General features: G+C 49.0%; 1 protein-coding gene across 2 annotated transcripts in view; it reads right to left on the minus strand.

Annotated features, from left to right (window-relative positions):
• Positions 1 to 14,153, minus strand: part of MED12L (mediator complex subunit 12L) — a 149,625-nt gene extending 135,472 nt beyond the window's left edge. For both annotated transcript variants that reach the window (XM_075761763.1, XM_075761762.1), the window contains exons 1-4: positions 13,914 to 14,153; positions 7,409 to 7,513; positions 4,686 to 4,877; positions 2,650 to 2,809 (exon numbers count right to left, since the gene is read on the minus strand). In XM_075761763.1, coding sequence (XP_075617878.1) covers positions 2,650 to 2,809; positions 4,686 to 4,877; positions 7,409 to 7,513; positions 13,914 to 14,012 — 556 coding nt within the window. In that variant the 5' untranslated portion in view covers positions 14,013 to 14,153. The remainder of the gene's footprint in view (positions 1 to 2,649; positions 2,810 to 4,685; positions 4,878 to 7,408; positions 7,514 to 13,913) is intronic.
• Between the last annotated feature and the right edge of the window lie 1,429 nt (positions 14,154 to 15,582).

The following is a 15,582-nucleotide window of genomic DNA, read 5'->3' on the forward strand; positions in this document are numbered from 1 at the left end:
CGTTTACTTCAAACATTCACTTACTTTTGGAAAACCATTCCAAATCCACTACTTCAAACTTATTTCATGTGACAGTATGAAAGAGTAATTTTCCCAAAGCAATTACCAATATCTCTGTGCCACTGAGTTAGAAACAATGCAATTGTACCGGAGGCACAGATATAAAACATTTTGGGACCTGTCAAAGGCTGCTCAGTAACCCGTGGCAAACTATTTCCCAAAAAGCTCTCAACAACTGCAAAACAGGGAATTTGGACAGAGGACGTAACCTTCAGCAACCTACCCCAGAGTACTCGTTGATAAAACTCACGGGCACCGCAGCCCACTGACACTCTTACTGTCTTCCTTCATCCTCGCTGTGCAGCGGGCCCCCCACGGTGCCAGCCCCGAGCAGAGCCAGCGCAGGAGTGCCTGCCTACCCCCCCAAGGCACACCACTGCCTTGCACCTTCCCAGTCAGCATAAACTCCTTTTATTTTGAAGAGCTACTACTCCCAGCCAGAGCAAACTAGGTCTAGATCAATTTATCACAACAGAGCGGCCAACCGTAGCTTTCCTCACCTCCTCCTTACTCTCCTTTTTCCCCCCACTCCCAGACAACCAACGAAGAGGGTGTTTGTTTTAACTCCACTGTAACAGTACAGTTCCCAAGCGAAGGCGCAGCCCCAGTCCTGGTGCACAGCATCACCACTTGAGCCCCCCAGCAGAGCCACAGGTTCTCCTAGCAGAGCTACTCACATCAGATGAGCAAAGCAATCAACCCACCCTCGCTGCCTGCTCCAAGCCTCCTGCTAGGGTCTACCCCAAAAACGCTTCTGTCACTCAAGAGAAAAGGGAGGACAACCTGAGAGGTTGGAGAGAGGGGCTGTTTCAGCATCCCTTGGTGCCAAGGACAAAAGGGGAATCTGAGAGAAGGAAGGGGCGAGTCACCCAGCCCTGCTCAGCAGTGCCCGAACAGCTGGAAGGAGCCTGAACCCATCCCGTGCCAGAGGAGGAACTGTGCTAATGTCCCACCAAACCAGCACTGACCTCACTACAGAGAGGCTAACCCCAGCACGACAGCCTCCCAGAGCTCATACACCAACCTTGCTGCCCCAAAGGTGGGCTCGTTTACCCGGCGTGCAGTACGCCGATATACACACAGAGCAGAGATATTTTATTTACTTCATGTCTGCGCAGAGATGGGCGCTAGGTGGTAATTCCACAAAGCTAGCATGCCACACAGAATCTACAACACATTTATTGTTACAAGATTAGAAAAAACTGCCTAAATTTACACTAATTGGTTAGTAATTACTGCATCATCTGCTATTGATTAAGCATATTTAAATTAACAGGCATGTTCCTTGAGGGTGTGGGGGGTGTGATTTGCATAGTCCTTGAATTGGGTAGGTGGTCGTGAACTCCCCCGGCCACCTTTCCCTTCCCCTAGTTACTGCTGGTTTTTGTTGACTTCAGGCCTCTCTAGCAATCACCCAGCTCTGGGCGCCTTCTGGGGCAGGATGTTTCCTTTTTATCAGTTTTTCAGCTCTTCTTCAAGGATACTCTTTAGCAAAGCATGCTTTTTATCGGTTTTTCAGCTCTTCTTCAAAGGTATAGTGGTTAGCAAAGCAAGTAGTGCATTTAACCCTAAATTAAACAGTGTCTAAGCACTAACCCAAACACATTTCTGTCCCTGTAAAGTGGAAAATTCTACTTTATAGATATCAACCTGACTTGGTATCTGGGCAGGTTTCTCTTTTCCTTCTTGCCAGCCACACGTGCTGCCCCCCCCTTGCCCTCTGTCTCTAAAAATCAGACTGATTTTTTAAAAGTATTTTTAAAACTATCAACAAAGAACAAATGTAGGATGTTCGATAGAAAATACACTTTTGAGGCTTTACCTAGGAAGTCATAATGAAAACTAGTGTTATGAGCTTACAAATAATAATAATTAAAAAACCACAAAGCAAATTTTGAAAGAAACAACAGAATGAGTTGGCAGGAAGTGGACATTTCTCGCAGCAGTACAGAGATGCTGCTAAACAACAGTGAAATTGTCTGTTCTGAGCACAGTTATTTTGAGGACAAAGGCAGCAAACATTCATTCCAGACAGTAGAAGAGCTGCAGGTAGCATATGTAAATCGAGAGAGTAAAACTATAACTTTGATTAACTGTTAAAGTACCTTTGAACACCTTAAAGGTGTTCACTGCTTGGCCCACTGGCTTGGTGCCAGGCAGTCATTTAAGGTTTGTATTTAAAATGAACACATTGCCACCTATGTTCTAATAAATAAGCTTTATAAATTAGCAGTTCTGTTCATTCCCCAGTAACATTTATCTTAGCACAGCCTTTGCCACTCCTGCCACCCGCACCAAGAGCGGTGTCGGTGGTGAAGACGCAGCACAGGCAACTCCTCAGATGCTGAGCCTGGAGACTTAGGGAGGAATTGGCTGGGAGGAGAAGCCGCCATAGGGCAGGATGTATGCTGCACGGCTCTTTGTACTCTGACACACATTTCTAAGCAAAACTGATTTAAAAGAATTTTTATTCCCCTTCCCACTACAAAGATTCCTCTCTGGACACCTAGTAACACTAAAGCCATGAACAAGAGGAGCAGGACCCTTCACCTATTACTATGCATTTAGACATGAGAGATGTTTATTTACCAATATTTGGGTCAGTGGCCTGGCGTTTCTTGATTTTAGCTTCAGAAATAGCAGCGTAGTAGGCACATGTCATTTTGATCAGCCATGCCGCTCGCAGCAGTGGCACAGAGTATTTTGCTAAATAAGCAAAAACATCTTCTTTTTTACTGAGAATAGGAACCTGAAACAAAACAAAACAGGAAGGAAGTTATAGCACACAGTCCAAACAGCAGCTGGCACCTGCGGGTTAGCCCAGGCCGCCTCTGCTCAGCCCCACACTACCTGGAGAGCGGCAGCCCTCTTCACCAACCCTCCACGCTAACACCACCTATTGTCTGGACACATAGAAACAGAGACTTGACAAAACAGAGATACTGCCCCACGTGTCGCCCAGGTTTCACCGGGACCATCCTTCCCCTGCTCAGAGATGCCTGCAGGGCCACTAGCAAACCTCTCAACAGCCAAAGGCATCCAAAGTGCAGAAAGTCCTGCAAGCTGATCCTCAGAACCTCTGGAAAACAGAAGTGTACCAAGGTTTTGGTAAGGGTTCAGTTCATAGACACTGCCGGTTTCATGGGTGCCCCTGGTTCAGGGCAGTCCATAATAACCAGAGCGCACCAGGGCAGCACAGCCTGGGCAGCTAATGCTGCCTGCACTGGCCACGCACACAACAGGGCTGGTCCCACGAGACTTCCAGGTGAAAAGTTGCTCTATTCTGGCACAGCAATCCTTACTCCTTTCTGCATAGGGTAATTTTAAAATGCATTGTTAAAGCAACATATATGAGAACAAGAAGACATTTCATACCCAGTGGAGACAGAAGGCAGTGGAGGCACAAATGCTACACTTACTATTCCCTACCAAAAAATCCTCATTACTCCTTCAAGCACGCTCAGCCTTTCTAACAGAGCGCCTGGAGAACAGAGGTGCGTCAATGTTGAAGGCAGCAGCAAACAAAGCACTAACCCTTTCCTGTAATGCTCTTCAGTGGTCAGCTCAGGGACTCTACAGAATCAGTTTCACAGTGTTCTTAACATGCTTATTTACTGTAATCAGCAGGTTTATAAATCTGGTTATTTAAAAAAAAAATAAATAATGAAAGAAATCTCTCTAGCATTTCTAGTCACAAAGTTAACCTCTCAGAAAGTTAGGGAGAAAATTAAGGCGGTGGCACGCTCGAGCACAGCAAAGCTCTTGTTTTTCTGGTGTCTCTATTGGTGACAAAGCAGCACGTGTTCTTCACCAACTGCATAGCAACAAACCAAAAACTGGTGAAACTCGCACCTTCCCTCACTTTGATCCATTTATGCTCAATAGTCTTGAAATAAGGGTTCACTTTTCCACTTTCATTTATACTCAGAATAATTCCCAGATACTGTAAGATTTGCTGCTTGTACACAGAGCTTCAGGAAAGAAAGGCATAAATAACACCACCTTTGTTACTGTGTTCTACGTGCCACCTTGGATGAGTTTTAATGACCACTTCAAATTTATCTTGTACTGCTGTTCTTAACAGCATGCAGTATCCAAAAAGATAGCTCAAAATTGCCTTTTTGACTTATACAAGGACCACTACAAAGCAGCAAGAATACTTCTCCTTAACTGGAAACTTAAACGAGAATGCAACTAATAAGACTGTTTAACAAAGATTGTTAATATAAATACAAATTTAAATGTGAAGAGCATGCAAAGGGGTTGGAGTTAGCAGGCAGGTTCTTTTAAGAATGCATTAGCTTCCTCGCCGATTATCTCTTTGCCAGACACAAGAATTTCTGTTCCTCTGCTTGAGAAAGAGACCCTTGAAGTGAAGCGTACAGGCAAAGAATCTGGCTGTCAGTAAGATAAACATGCCTGAGCTGAAATACAGTCATTTAAAGGAACTTGGTACCAGCTAGATCAGAAGTTCCCCTTTGCCCACACACCCTCCTTGCAGAGAGGGAACAGGCTGCTCAGCAGCAGCTGCCTCCAGCACCGCTCCACATCCAGCACATTCAGAAATACTGCCCAATTCAGTACAATCCAATATCCAAGAAAGAGAGGAAGGAGTATTTTGATACCTTTTTTGCTAAAAGAGTCAGTGGTTTACTTCCTGCTAAATCTGTGAACCAGTTGTGAATTGCACTCTGAGACCGAGCAGTAACCAGCCAGTAGTTGTCTTTGGCATTTACTTGTGGTTTCTTCTTTCCCGTGTCCTGGAAAGTGTTAAGTTTTAGCTTTTCCGCTAGTATGCTGCTAAAGTAAGCGCCAATCTGGTGGGGAAAAGAAAGCAAAACATATATGACAACCCAGTAAGTAAGCATCTATCGTGCATTAGTGCACAAAGGATTTCCACATGAATAGACGTAGTCATCACTCTAGTCCAGGCTATCAATCTAATAAGATCACACTGCAATTTCCTGCAGCTAGGAGGTGGGGATTCATGATATCAAGCACTCATGCAACACTTCTGCGTTATCACTGCAGAAGCTGCAGGTCAGCAAAACCATTCCAAAGAGGACCAGGTCCCAGAGACAGCAGAGACGCACCTGCCGTTACGATGGGTCACTGAACGCCCAGAGCCACGTCACTCCAACCGACGCGCGTCTCGGATTTAGGCCCGATTCAGTGTATTCTAAGAGTGTCTCAGAACATTCCTCCCCTTCTACACTTTACTATACCATAACGTGTGCAAACACGTGCTTTTCACTTCTATTTCGAACAAACTATGCTGTCACAAGAACTGCATTCATTGGCTTTCCGTCATCGGGCAAAACTTCAAAGATTCAGATAATCCAGAAAGCATTCCAAATTCCATTCAAAACACCTCCACTACCACTCGATACCTCCAGAATGAAAAGCTTTGTAAGATTTGCTTCCCCAGTACCTTCAATCTCAAAACAGCAGAAAAAAAGCCCAATAAAGGTTTTACTTCCCATGTAAGCCTATTTACTTTTCAAAATTACCATAATAGGAATTAATTTAGGCCTGTCAGTGAGATTAAAGTGTTTGATTTTCTAATAAATATATTCATAGTTGGGTAATTTAAAAATCTATGAAAAGCTTTTAGGAGATACAGAACTTATTTTGGCAATTCTACACTTAAATCTTCCAAATAACTATAAGCACTTCCTTGTGCATTTCTGGTTTACTTTTCAAACAGTTATGTCAAATAGTCAAAACACGAATAATTTAAACATAAGACAGAAAGTGCCTGCAGGTAGCAATTCTAGAAAACAAAATCAGAATGTGACAGGAAAACCTTTAACAATTCAACAATAACAACCCTGTCACTTACTTGTACCTTTTCTTTTGCTAAAATAAGAGTATCACTGTATAAGTAAATTCACATTTTCCAATAAGCCATAAAAAGTTATACATTTCAAAATTCAAACAGCAGAAAATTACTTTGTCTGAAAACATTTTTATAAGATTCTTAATAACATTCTCCTTCAAAACTGTTTCTTCCTGCTTTCCCAGCAGAAAAAAAGGGGAGAGTACATGAACCTGGACAGATCCCTCAAAGAAATACAGGATGGATTTTTTTTCTAAATAGCTACTATTTTCAATTTGGAGGTTATTAACTAACCTGTTAGTGATTTTTATTGTTCTTTTGTATCTCACACTTTTTTGACTCTCAAAAAAAAAAACAAAACCCAAAACCCAAGACAGGAGAGCTAAGTTAAATTTCACTAAACAATCCAAGAATATATTTCCAAGAGACCTGGACCACAGTGACCAGTTTCTCTTGGCAGAAAACAGCCTGATGAAACAGATATAAGACCAAAGCAAGCTAAAGATGTGTAAACACTAGGGACTTCCAGGGAAAGAGTCACTACTGTCTTTCCAAGTGAAGCAAATAAAAGACCAGGAGCAAAAATTAATGTCTCTCCTACAATGAAGTGTGCTAGTGTCCTGGGTACAGCAGGGATAGAGTTAATTTTCTTTCTAGCAGCTGGTAAAATGCTGCATTTTGGATTTAGGATGAGAATAATGTTGGTAACACACTGATGTTTTTAGTTGTTGCCAAGCAGACAAGGACTTTTCAGCTTCTCATACCAGCCTGCCAACGAGAAGGCAGGGGCACCCAAGAAGCTGGGAGGGGGGACGGCCAGAACAGTGGACCCAAACTGGCCAAAGGGATCTTCCATACCATACGACATCACGTTCCATTTACAAGTGGGGGGGGGGGGGCTGAGAGGCGGGGCAGCTGGGGGTCTTGCACAGCATCGACTTCGGAGTGACGGTGTTTGTCTCCCCAAGTCACTGTTACATGTGATGGAGCCCGGCTTCCCTGGGGATGGCTGAGCACCTGCCTGCCATGGGATGGAATGAATTCCTGGGTTTGCTTTGCTTGCGCATGTGAGCTGAGAGGCTGGGTAGCTGGGGGTCTTGCATAGCATCGACTTCAGGTGACAGATTGTGCTGTTCGTCACTTGTTTTGTATATATTATTATTATTATTATTAGTGTTTGTCCTATCAAACTGTGTTTTCTCACTTTCACTCTTCCAATTCTACCCCCATCCTGCTGTGGGGGGAGCGAGCGAGGGGCTGTGTGGGGCTGAGCTGCCAACCAGGGCCAAACCATGACAGCTAGTTATGTTTTGTTCTTGGCATCCATGTTTTTCTCTGAAGACTGATAACACTAGGTAGCGGAAACACAGCTCAGCGTTCTTGTATTAGTTCTGTAATTAATAAGAAGACTTCCAACTAGAAAGTAAAGCAGTCAGGAATCCAGTACAACCACTGCCAGCTTGGTTCCAATTTTAGTGAGTATACTCAGACTGAAAAGCTCTGTCTTACCTTTGAGGCATTAATGACAATATTTCTAGCAGATCCATGCTCGTCTCCAGAGAAGGCAGGTTGATTACTGAAGCCTTGCTTTACATTCACTGCAGTTAGTTCATCCTGTAAAGAGCGTTTTAAAGAAAAAAAAATGAAATTACAATTTAAGAAGTCACATAATTCCAAGAAGCATGTTTTTATACAGAAAATGTATGTGTTTGCTGGTATGTCACACTCTGCATGCACCTGAACAACCCTCAAAGCGCTTTGCACAGTCACAGGATTTTAGTGAACACGATGCCACTCCGATCCTCCAGTGCCCATTAAGCGTTCACCTTACTACAGACTTCAAGGCCATATCTTGATACGGATGCCACTAGTTTTGCTGAAAGAGGATTGCTGCCCACGAGAAGGGTGGCAGGAAACAAGGTCTTGGCAGCCTCTGTAAAACCTGGAGTGCTCCCAGCACCCAGCCCTAGATCTTCCTCATGAAAGTGGTGCCAGTTGCCCGCCGTCCTGGCCAGCGGAGGGAGAGCAGTGCCTCCTCCTCTCCTCCAGATGCACTGGGATCACTGGAGCCACGTGCATCGCTCCACGACAGAACACTGCTGCACACCACTACCCCCAGACCCCCACGTGTCCCTTCCCCCAGCACAAAAAAGCTTTTGCATCGTTGTTTTGTTGAAGTTTAAAACGTTACTATTTCAGTTTGTGGCCTCACAACCACCATTTGAGAATATCTAATGAAATAAGAAACAGATCACCTCCAGCAGAAACAATTTCAAGTAAACGTCTGTCCCTGTTGCAACTAAACCCAGTTCTGGGGTTACTTGCATAGTGGAAGCATTACTAGTCTCCTACTACACTACCAACACACCTTCACTTTGCTGCATACGGGTATTTTAGCCGGACCATATGTACAGCAAAAGCACAGAACAGGCAGAAGTGGGCTCAGTAGCATTAAGTGCCGACACATTCCCAAGTCTGCACAAATGCAACAACTTCCTAAGCGAGTCCCACCTTCGCCCCGTCCTTCCCCGTCTTCACTCCGTATCTTCACCCAAGTTAATATTCTTCTACGGAGGCTGAGCAGTTTATTCACTTATTTAGGATCACGTGCCTGTCAGACTGAGGTTTACCTACACCCCAGATCAGTACCCCAGATGAATGGGAACTTGGCTTGTTTGTTTTTCTTAATCTCCCTCTGAAGAAAAGGCACAGATCTCCCCCACTGAATCAGTTACTTGCCACCAGAAGTACTCTGCACAAGCTCTAGTGGTCCACGGGCCACTGGTAGCAGACGAGATAACGGAACAATCCCCAAGATGACTGTGAAATAACCTCCGTAAACAAAGAGTGACTGCTGTGCAACCAAGCAAATAAAACAGGGAAAAATAAAGTTAAGAATGTCATAATCTTACTAGTTTTGGGCAACATCTCTCCCCAAAAAGAGCGAGCCAGAAGCTTCCATTCAGTTTATTCTCTTACGCTCTGCAGTGCATTTTGCTTTTCAGCATTTTCACAAAGCTTGGGAGTAACACAGAAGACAGTAATGTATTTAGAAGAAATCTAAGCTCTGTAGGGCTTATGAAGTTAGCAAGCCTCATCTGAATTTTAAATGAAATCAACAAGGAGTGCTGGAACACTCCTCCACCCACACTATACCCAAGACAGCCTTGAAAACACAGATAAAGGCAGAGATGAAAGTGATCAAAGAGATTATAAGCAAATAAATAAAAGGTAAATGCCAAACAGATGGAGATATATGTTACTATTAGTGCCATTTCCACAGATGACCCCAGTTCCGTTATCTTTAAACTTCTCCTCTTTCGAAAAAAGCTGCCTAGATATCATTACGCTGAAAATAACTGAGCCGTATGTTGTACTGCTATATCTACCACTACTGTAGGAACAAGCTGCGGAAGGACTGACAACACAAACACATCACAAACACACCACTGTTTTGGTTTTGTCTGGCTCAGATTATTAGCTCAGATTTCTCCCTGCCTTCAGCAGTAGTTCAGAAATTTTGAACACGGAACATAGCACAGTTGTATAACCAAACACCAACTAGAAATGGAAAGACACGTCATCTGTGAACACAATGCACCGAGATACCTTTACAAACAAATTAACAATAAAATGGTCGTTCACGGGAGCTCTCATTACATCTCTCTCACCAGCTCCATTAACAGCTCGGGGTTATTTTCTAAGAGCACAGCTGTCCCCTAGCAGAGGGGAAGCTTCCTGGACAAACCAGCACAGCTAAGTTGTACAATACTGAACGCACTGGGGTTAAGCACCCTTTCACTCGCTTTGCAAGCCCTCTCCTAACGAGAGGCACAGGAGCACCGCACGCTGCTGTCACTAAGTGACCTGCGCCGCAACACGCTGGGTCCTCCGGGTTCCTGCAGAGATGTCAAGCTTCCTTGCAAAATGTCAAGCAGGGCCCCATGCGAGTCCAATCAAGGCTTAAAACCCTTTTGCAATTTTAAATAGCCAAATGAACATTCAGGCCCAAATTGCATTAATTTGTTTCAGAAAGAATTTTAATAGTTTCGTGGGGGATATTCAAGACCCACCGATGCACCTGCAGCACTCCGTTTGTGAACGGAACGCATACAGATGGCTATCTTTACATGAAGAAAGGCCGACAAGTCCAGGCCGACGTTCACAGCAGCTGGGCAGCACCAGCTCTGTGAGAAGTCAGAGCCCATCCTCAGTCTGCGTGCGTTACTTCGCTCCATCGCCGTCGTGACTCCGGCAACGCCTGTTCAGAGCAGTCAGGGCACTCAGATCCAGACCGAGAACAAATGAACCGACTGTTAGGATCAAGCACCGAGGCATTATCATTGGGCGTTCTGGGCTGTATAATTCCATATTATTTTACTTTTAATTAACAGGAACAAGCTCCTTCAACTTAAGCATTCTCCTGCTTCCTTATTACTGCAGTAATACTTGCTCACTGCAGCACCAAGCCAGGAGGAGAACAGGAGAAAGCTAACAACGTATAGATGTTGTGAAAAACTAGGAGCTGGCCAGTTTATTCTGACATGTGAGTGGAGCAAACAGGCATGTATAGAGCTTCACTGGCACTATTTGGCAGTCTTTGAAGCAATTTTTGAAATACATTCTTTTTCTCCCTAACCTCGAAAATTTCTTTCGGAAGAGAAATTTAAAATAAGTGCATATTAAACTCATGAAAGCAACAAAATGGATCTTCTTAACCAGTCATTCATTTTAGACCCTTTCACACGCTCCAGCTCTTGCTTTGTGTCTGTCTATTGCGACAGGGCTTGGAGCAATCACTGCGTTATGGTGGAGACCCAAAGCCTCTGCAGGAAGGCCCAGGATCTCAACCTGGGCTGTAGCTGCTGCAGCACAAACCTTCCACTCACGCTCAGCTTCCGCTATGCTGGCCTTGGTTTGAACGATGAGATCTAACAGTAACTCCCTAAAAGAGACAGCATAAAATAGGGTGCCAGGTTTAGATTACTAAACAAGCTGTATTTTGTGATGAAGAGAGGAATAACGATATTTAGAGGAACATTATCCACTCTGAATCAACAGCTCGGAAGCCACAAACAAGGATTAGCCAGACCCAACAGCCAGCCACAAGCAGAAGCAAGTTTTGGCGGAGAATAGGAAGATGACATACTGGCCACGTTATAAACAGATACTGAGAGCGAGAGGAAGACTGGTCTCTTCCAACACTGAAGGGTCCAGAAAGCCAGGTATATTCCCAGCAGGCACAAGGGGGACAATCCTGGAGAGGCCTCCCTGACAGAAATTTCAACTGCTTTACCCATCCTACCTCTGAGAAGGTGTGCTGGGCTACTGGTGATGGTAGACGTTGGAGAATTGAGCCTTGGAAGGGTCAAACCCTGTGCACTATGTCCAAAGAAGGCAACGAAGTTCCTTCTGTCCGAAGGCTATTTCTCAGCATATTATGTTGGTTGTGCTTTTTTGTGCTTTGAAACCAAATTCAACTGCAGTTAAAAGCATTACTCACAAGTAAAATCATCAGGATCCGGCCCTGCTATGGTACATTTGGTGTTTATATCTCTGGCTTGTAATAAACACAATTTGCATTCTATTTTAGCCATCTTAGGGAGAGGGTAACAATTTAGAGCACAAGAAGTGTTAGAAAAAAAGTCGATTCTAACACCTTCCTTCAGATGCTCCCCCAGGACCTGACTTCCAAACCTACCTTTCGCTCCACAATCAGCAGCAGGGAAACTATGCGCAAAGCACGGTTCAAAGAAAACACATTACAGAAAGACAAGGAAAGCTAATTCCTCCTATTCTTTCTCTCTTAGGGCAGTACCAGGTGTTCAAAGCAGCCCCAACAGGTAACTGCATTCAAGCAGAAGCTATGCGCTATGCAATTTGAAGACTTCCCTTCTGCTGGCCCCTTATTTCTGCAGGGAGTGTTTTGCACACAGGGCACGTGCTAGCGCCCAGGGGCTGTGTTGATTACCCCAGGGTTTACAAGGGGACCTTGCAAAGGATCCACTTTTCCAACCAGCACCAGGTGAACGGGCTCTGGAGCCAGCTCCGGAGCGTGAGAGCCCGGGGTCCCTGGAGGTGCCAGCTCCTAGCAGAGAGGGAATTTGGAAAAGCACAGAGCGACAGTCTGCAACACCAACGTCACCAGACAGCCCATTCCCACCTCTACCTGTAACTCCGCATTTGTCTCCTTTTTCAAATGACAGACAGACTTCACCAACCCCAAGGGTGAAACGACACAGGACTGTATCCTGTGAACACCCCGTGCAACACGCACTAAAACCGCACGTACACACACGGAACGAAGACATTCCCCAAGCCACATTTCAATCAATTACATTAAGGCAAATAACAATGAGCCTGTTGCAGTTATTTTCTACTTACTAATGCACCCGTGTAACATTTTTTAAATATTAACCATCTGGGCACTTGCCACTTCCATTCTTATTGTAAATGGCTGCGTATTTATAAATGTGTCTGCAAGAATCAATCCACCACCTGACTAAAAATATGCAACAGTCCAGAGCTAAAAATTAATCTCCATACATTGTCATAGCTGAGTTCAGATGCAGTTCTGCAAGCCTGGTCACGATCACATATAAAAAAATACACGTTAGAGAAATATTTCTAGTTACCATAATCATCAAGTTTGTAAGTATGATGAGTAGTGGTATAAGGGTGAAAAGATAGAAAGATGCTAGAGGTCAAAAAATTGAGAGAGATGGCTGAAAGGATTAGTAATGGACTCGAATACGCATCGTTCACTGCGTGTTGTCCAAGCCCCTCTCAGCCAGCGCAGACCAACAGTCCCTCTCTGACAAGTGCTTGCCAGCCTATGGGACCAGAGGACAGCACTCACAGACAGCTAACAAACCACCCTTAATTAGTCTCCTTTCTGGAAGACAACAGACCAGGAAGAGAGCAAAGCATGAAGACCATTGCATGGCTGCCCTGCTGTACCTAGTCAATTTAACTGGAGTTCATCCTCTACACGTCAGACCAACAACTTCTACAAGCACTGAATTCACCGGACAGAAGATGGCCAGGAGCACCAGCAGACCTCCCAGACCAGCCGCACGAGAGGCGGGGGTATGTGGCACGCACGGCTTCGTGTACAAGTCACAACCCAGCACACGAGGCAAATCTTGGAAATCCATGGACTTTGCTGGGAGACATCCCGGTCACAAAACCCAACCAGAGGCTTCTTCCACCCACCCATGGAGGGCTGGTGGCACAGAAGCGAGACTGGGAACCCAGGGAGAGCCTAAACTGAGCCGGCGGCTTTGCTGGACATGCCAGCCATGTCACTGCACCCACCTGAACTACGTGCTTGCCCCCAGCACCACAGCGGGTCTCCGTGGGTTTGGCTGTGGTACCCAGGAGTGGCACAGCCACAGCCTGATGCAAGAGTACAAGCTGCAGCCCCGCTCACCTCCACCCTGTGCCGTCAGAAACATTTCCCGACCTCCAAACCCTCCGTCCAGCCCTTTCGCTCCTCCAGCCACGGGTCCCTGCTGTCAGGGCGGGCAGCTCGGCTGGCCCACGCCCCCCCCAAGCCAGCGGCACCTCTCACCCTCCGGGCAGCCATGCCCCTCAGCGTCCCTCACGGGCCGGGGTGCCCCGCACAGCACCTGGCTGTGCCCCTCACGGGTCCGTGCCCCTCAGGGGCCGGGGTGCCCCCCACGGCAGGTGGCTGCGCCCTCCACGGGCCCTTCCCCCCCCGCGGCAGGCGGCCCGGCCCCCCTGCCCCGCCGGCCTCACCGCCGCCCCGCAGGGCGAGCCCGGGTGCCGGCCGGGCCGCGGGGAGGGCGCCGAGGCCGAGGTCGCGGTGAGCGGGACCAGCGGGACCGCCGCCCCCGCCTCGCCGCAGAAAATGCAAGTCAGCGGGCGGCTCCGCGGCCGCCCGGCGCCGCTCAAAAGTTTCGGCGGAGGCACCGGGCCGCAGGCGAGGGCGGCGGCCCGCCGCGGGCGGGGGACGGGCGCGGAGCTGGCGGCCGGGCTCCGGCGGTCTCACCTCCTTCTGGCGCGGGTCCTGCGGATAGACGTCGGGCGGCCCCAGGCGCGGCCGCTTGAGCGGTCTGTGCTCATAGCTGAGGAGCCCGAAGGCGGCCATGATCGCTCATGTTCGCCGGCGCGGCGGGCGGGCGCTGGAGCGGGCTCCGAGCGCCAGGGAGCAGCACTCGGCGGCTCGCCCCCCGCCTCACCCCCGCCGCGCCGGGGGCGGGCTGCGCGCCGCGGCGGCGGACGGGCGCGGGGGCGGTGCGGCGCGGCCCGGCCCGCCCCGCTCCTGCCCGCCCCGCTCCCGCCCGCGGCAGGTGCCGGCCGGGGCCGCCCCGAGCCCCCCGGCCCCCCTCCCCTTCCCGGGCACGGCCGCTGCCCACCGAAGCGCGCCGCAGCGGGGCGATGGCGGGGCTGAACGCCGCGCTGGGCACAGCGCTGGGGGCCGGGTCCGCGGCCGGGGACCCCCGAGCTGCCTCAGGGGGACGGCGAGGAGGGGCTGGGGCGCGGGGAAGGCGGCGGTGCCCGCCCGGCCTGGCGGGGCAGAGGCGCAGCGGACAGCGCTCCGGGGGGAGCGGAGCGGTCGGCCCTGCTGCCTCAGGGCGCCTTCCAGCCGCGGGGACGCAGCTCCCGCGCGTTCCCCCTGTCGTCTCTTTCCATTTTAATATCATTCATTTTAGCGGATAATTCGCTCGGGAAAATAACCGCCCGCTGCGGACGAGGCAGGTCCGCCCATCCTCCGCCGGCTCGGAGGCCGCCACCCCGCCGGGCCGCCCCCGCAGCGCTCCAGCAGAGCCCCGCTGCAGGCGGGCCCTCCCCGGCGGCTCCCGAGCCACAAGCGGTCTCTCGTCCTGCCGGGAGGAGTTGTAGGGGCCGGGCACAAGCTGCCGGGCGCGGCTAGCAGCTGCTGAGCAGGGTGCAGCCGAGCAAAGCCAAGCCTCCCCCCGTGTTCCACCCGGCCCTCCCTCCCGAGCGCGGCCCCTCGCTCCGCTCCAGCCGTCCGGCGGCCTGAGGCCGCGCAAGGCGGGGGGCGAAGGGCACCCGTCCCTCCCGCTCTGCTGCCGGGGTCTGTGAGCGACCCTGCTCCCGCTCGGCCTGCAGCCCAGCGCCCTCGGCTGCCACCCCGGCACCGGGCGGCGGCGGCGGGTTGCTCCGGGAGGGATGCTCCCGGGGGATGCTCCGCGGGGGATGCTCCCGGGGGATGCTCCGGGGGCCGCTCCGTGCCGCCCAGGCAGTGGGACAGGAAACGTGATGGCAACGGCGGTACGGTTTCTGATTAATGAATCTTCAGAACAAAAGTAATACAACAACAACGCTTCGGGGCTCCCCTTTTCCAGCGTGCGTGTCCCGTACTCGCCTGCCTGCCTGGAAGGGGCTGCGGCCTCGGTCACGGCCCGCAATTAGTGTCCTGCGGTGCAAACAATTCCCCTCCCGCGGTGGAGGTGCCGTCTCCGTAGGTACCGGAGCGGTGGGTGCATTCCTGCATTAGCATTACAGTAACCAAGCGTGAAAGCTTCCCCCCCCTCTACCCACCATTTGTGCCAGATCCTCTCCTTGTTCCACACCTCCAGGACAGCACAAACACGAGGTATTTCGGAAATACAAGATTGGATAGTCGGTTGCGAATAAGCCCAAATAAAATTAACAGCAGCACTCTACAAATGAGTTTATGTTCACATTTAGGA

The sequence above is a fragment of the Balearica regulorum genome, chromosome 9 (genome assembly GCF_011004875.1).
Source record: "Balearica regulorum gibbericeps isolate bBalReg1 chromosome 9, bBalReg1.pri, whole genome shotgun sequence".
Taxonomy (NCBI): Eukaryota; Metazoa; Chordata; class Aves; order Gruiformes; family Gruidae; genus Balearica; species Balearica regulorum.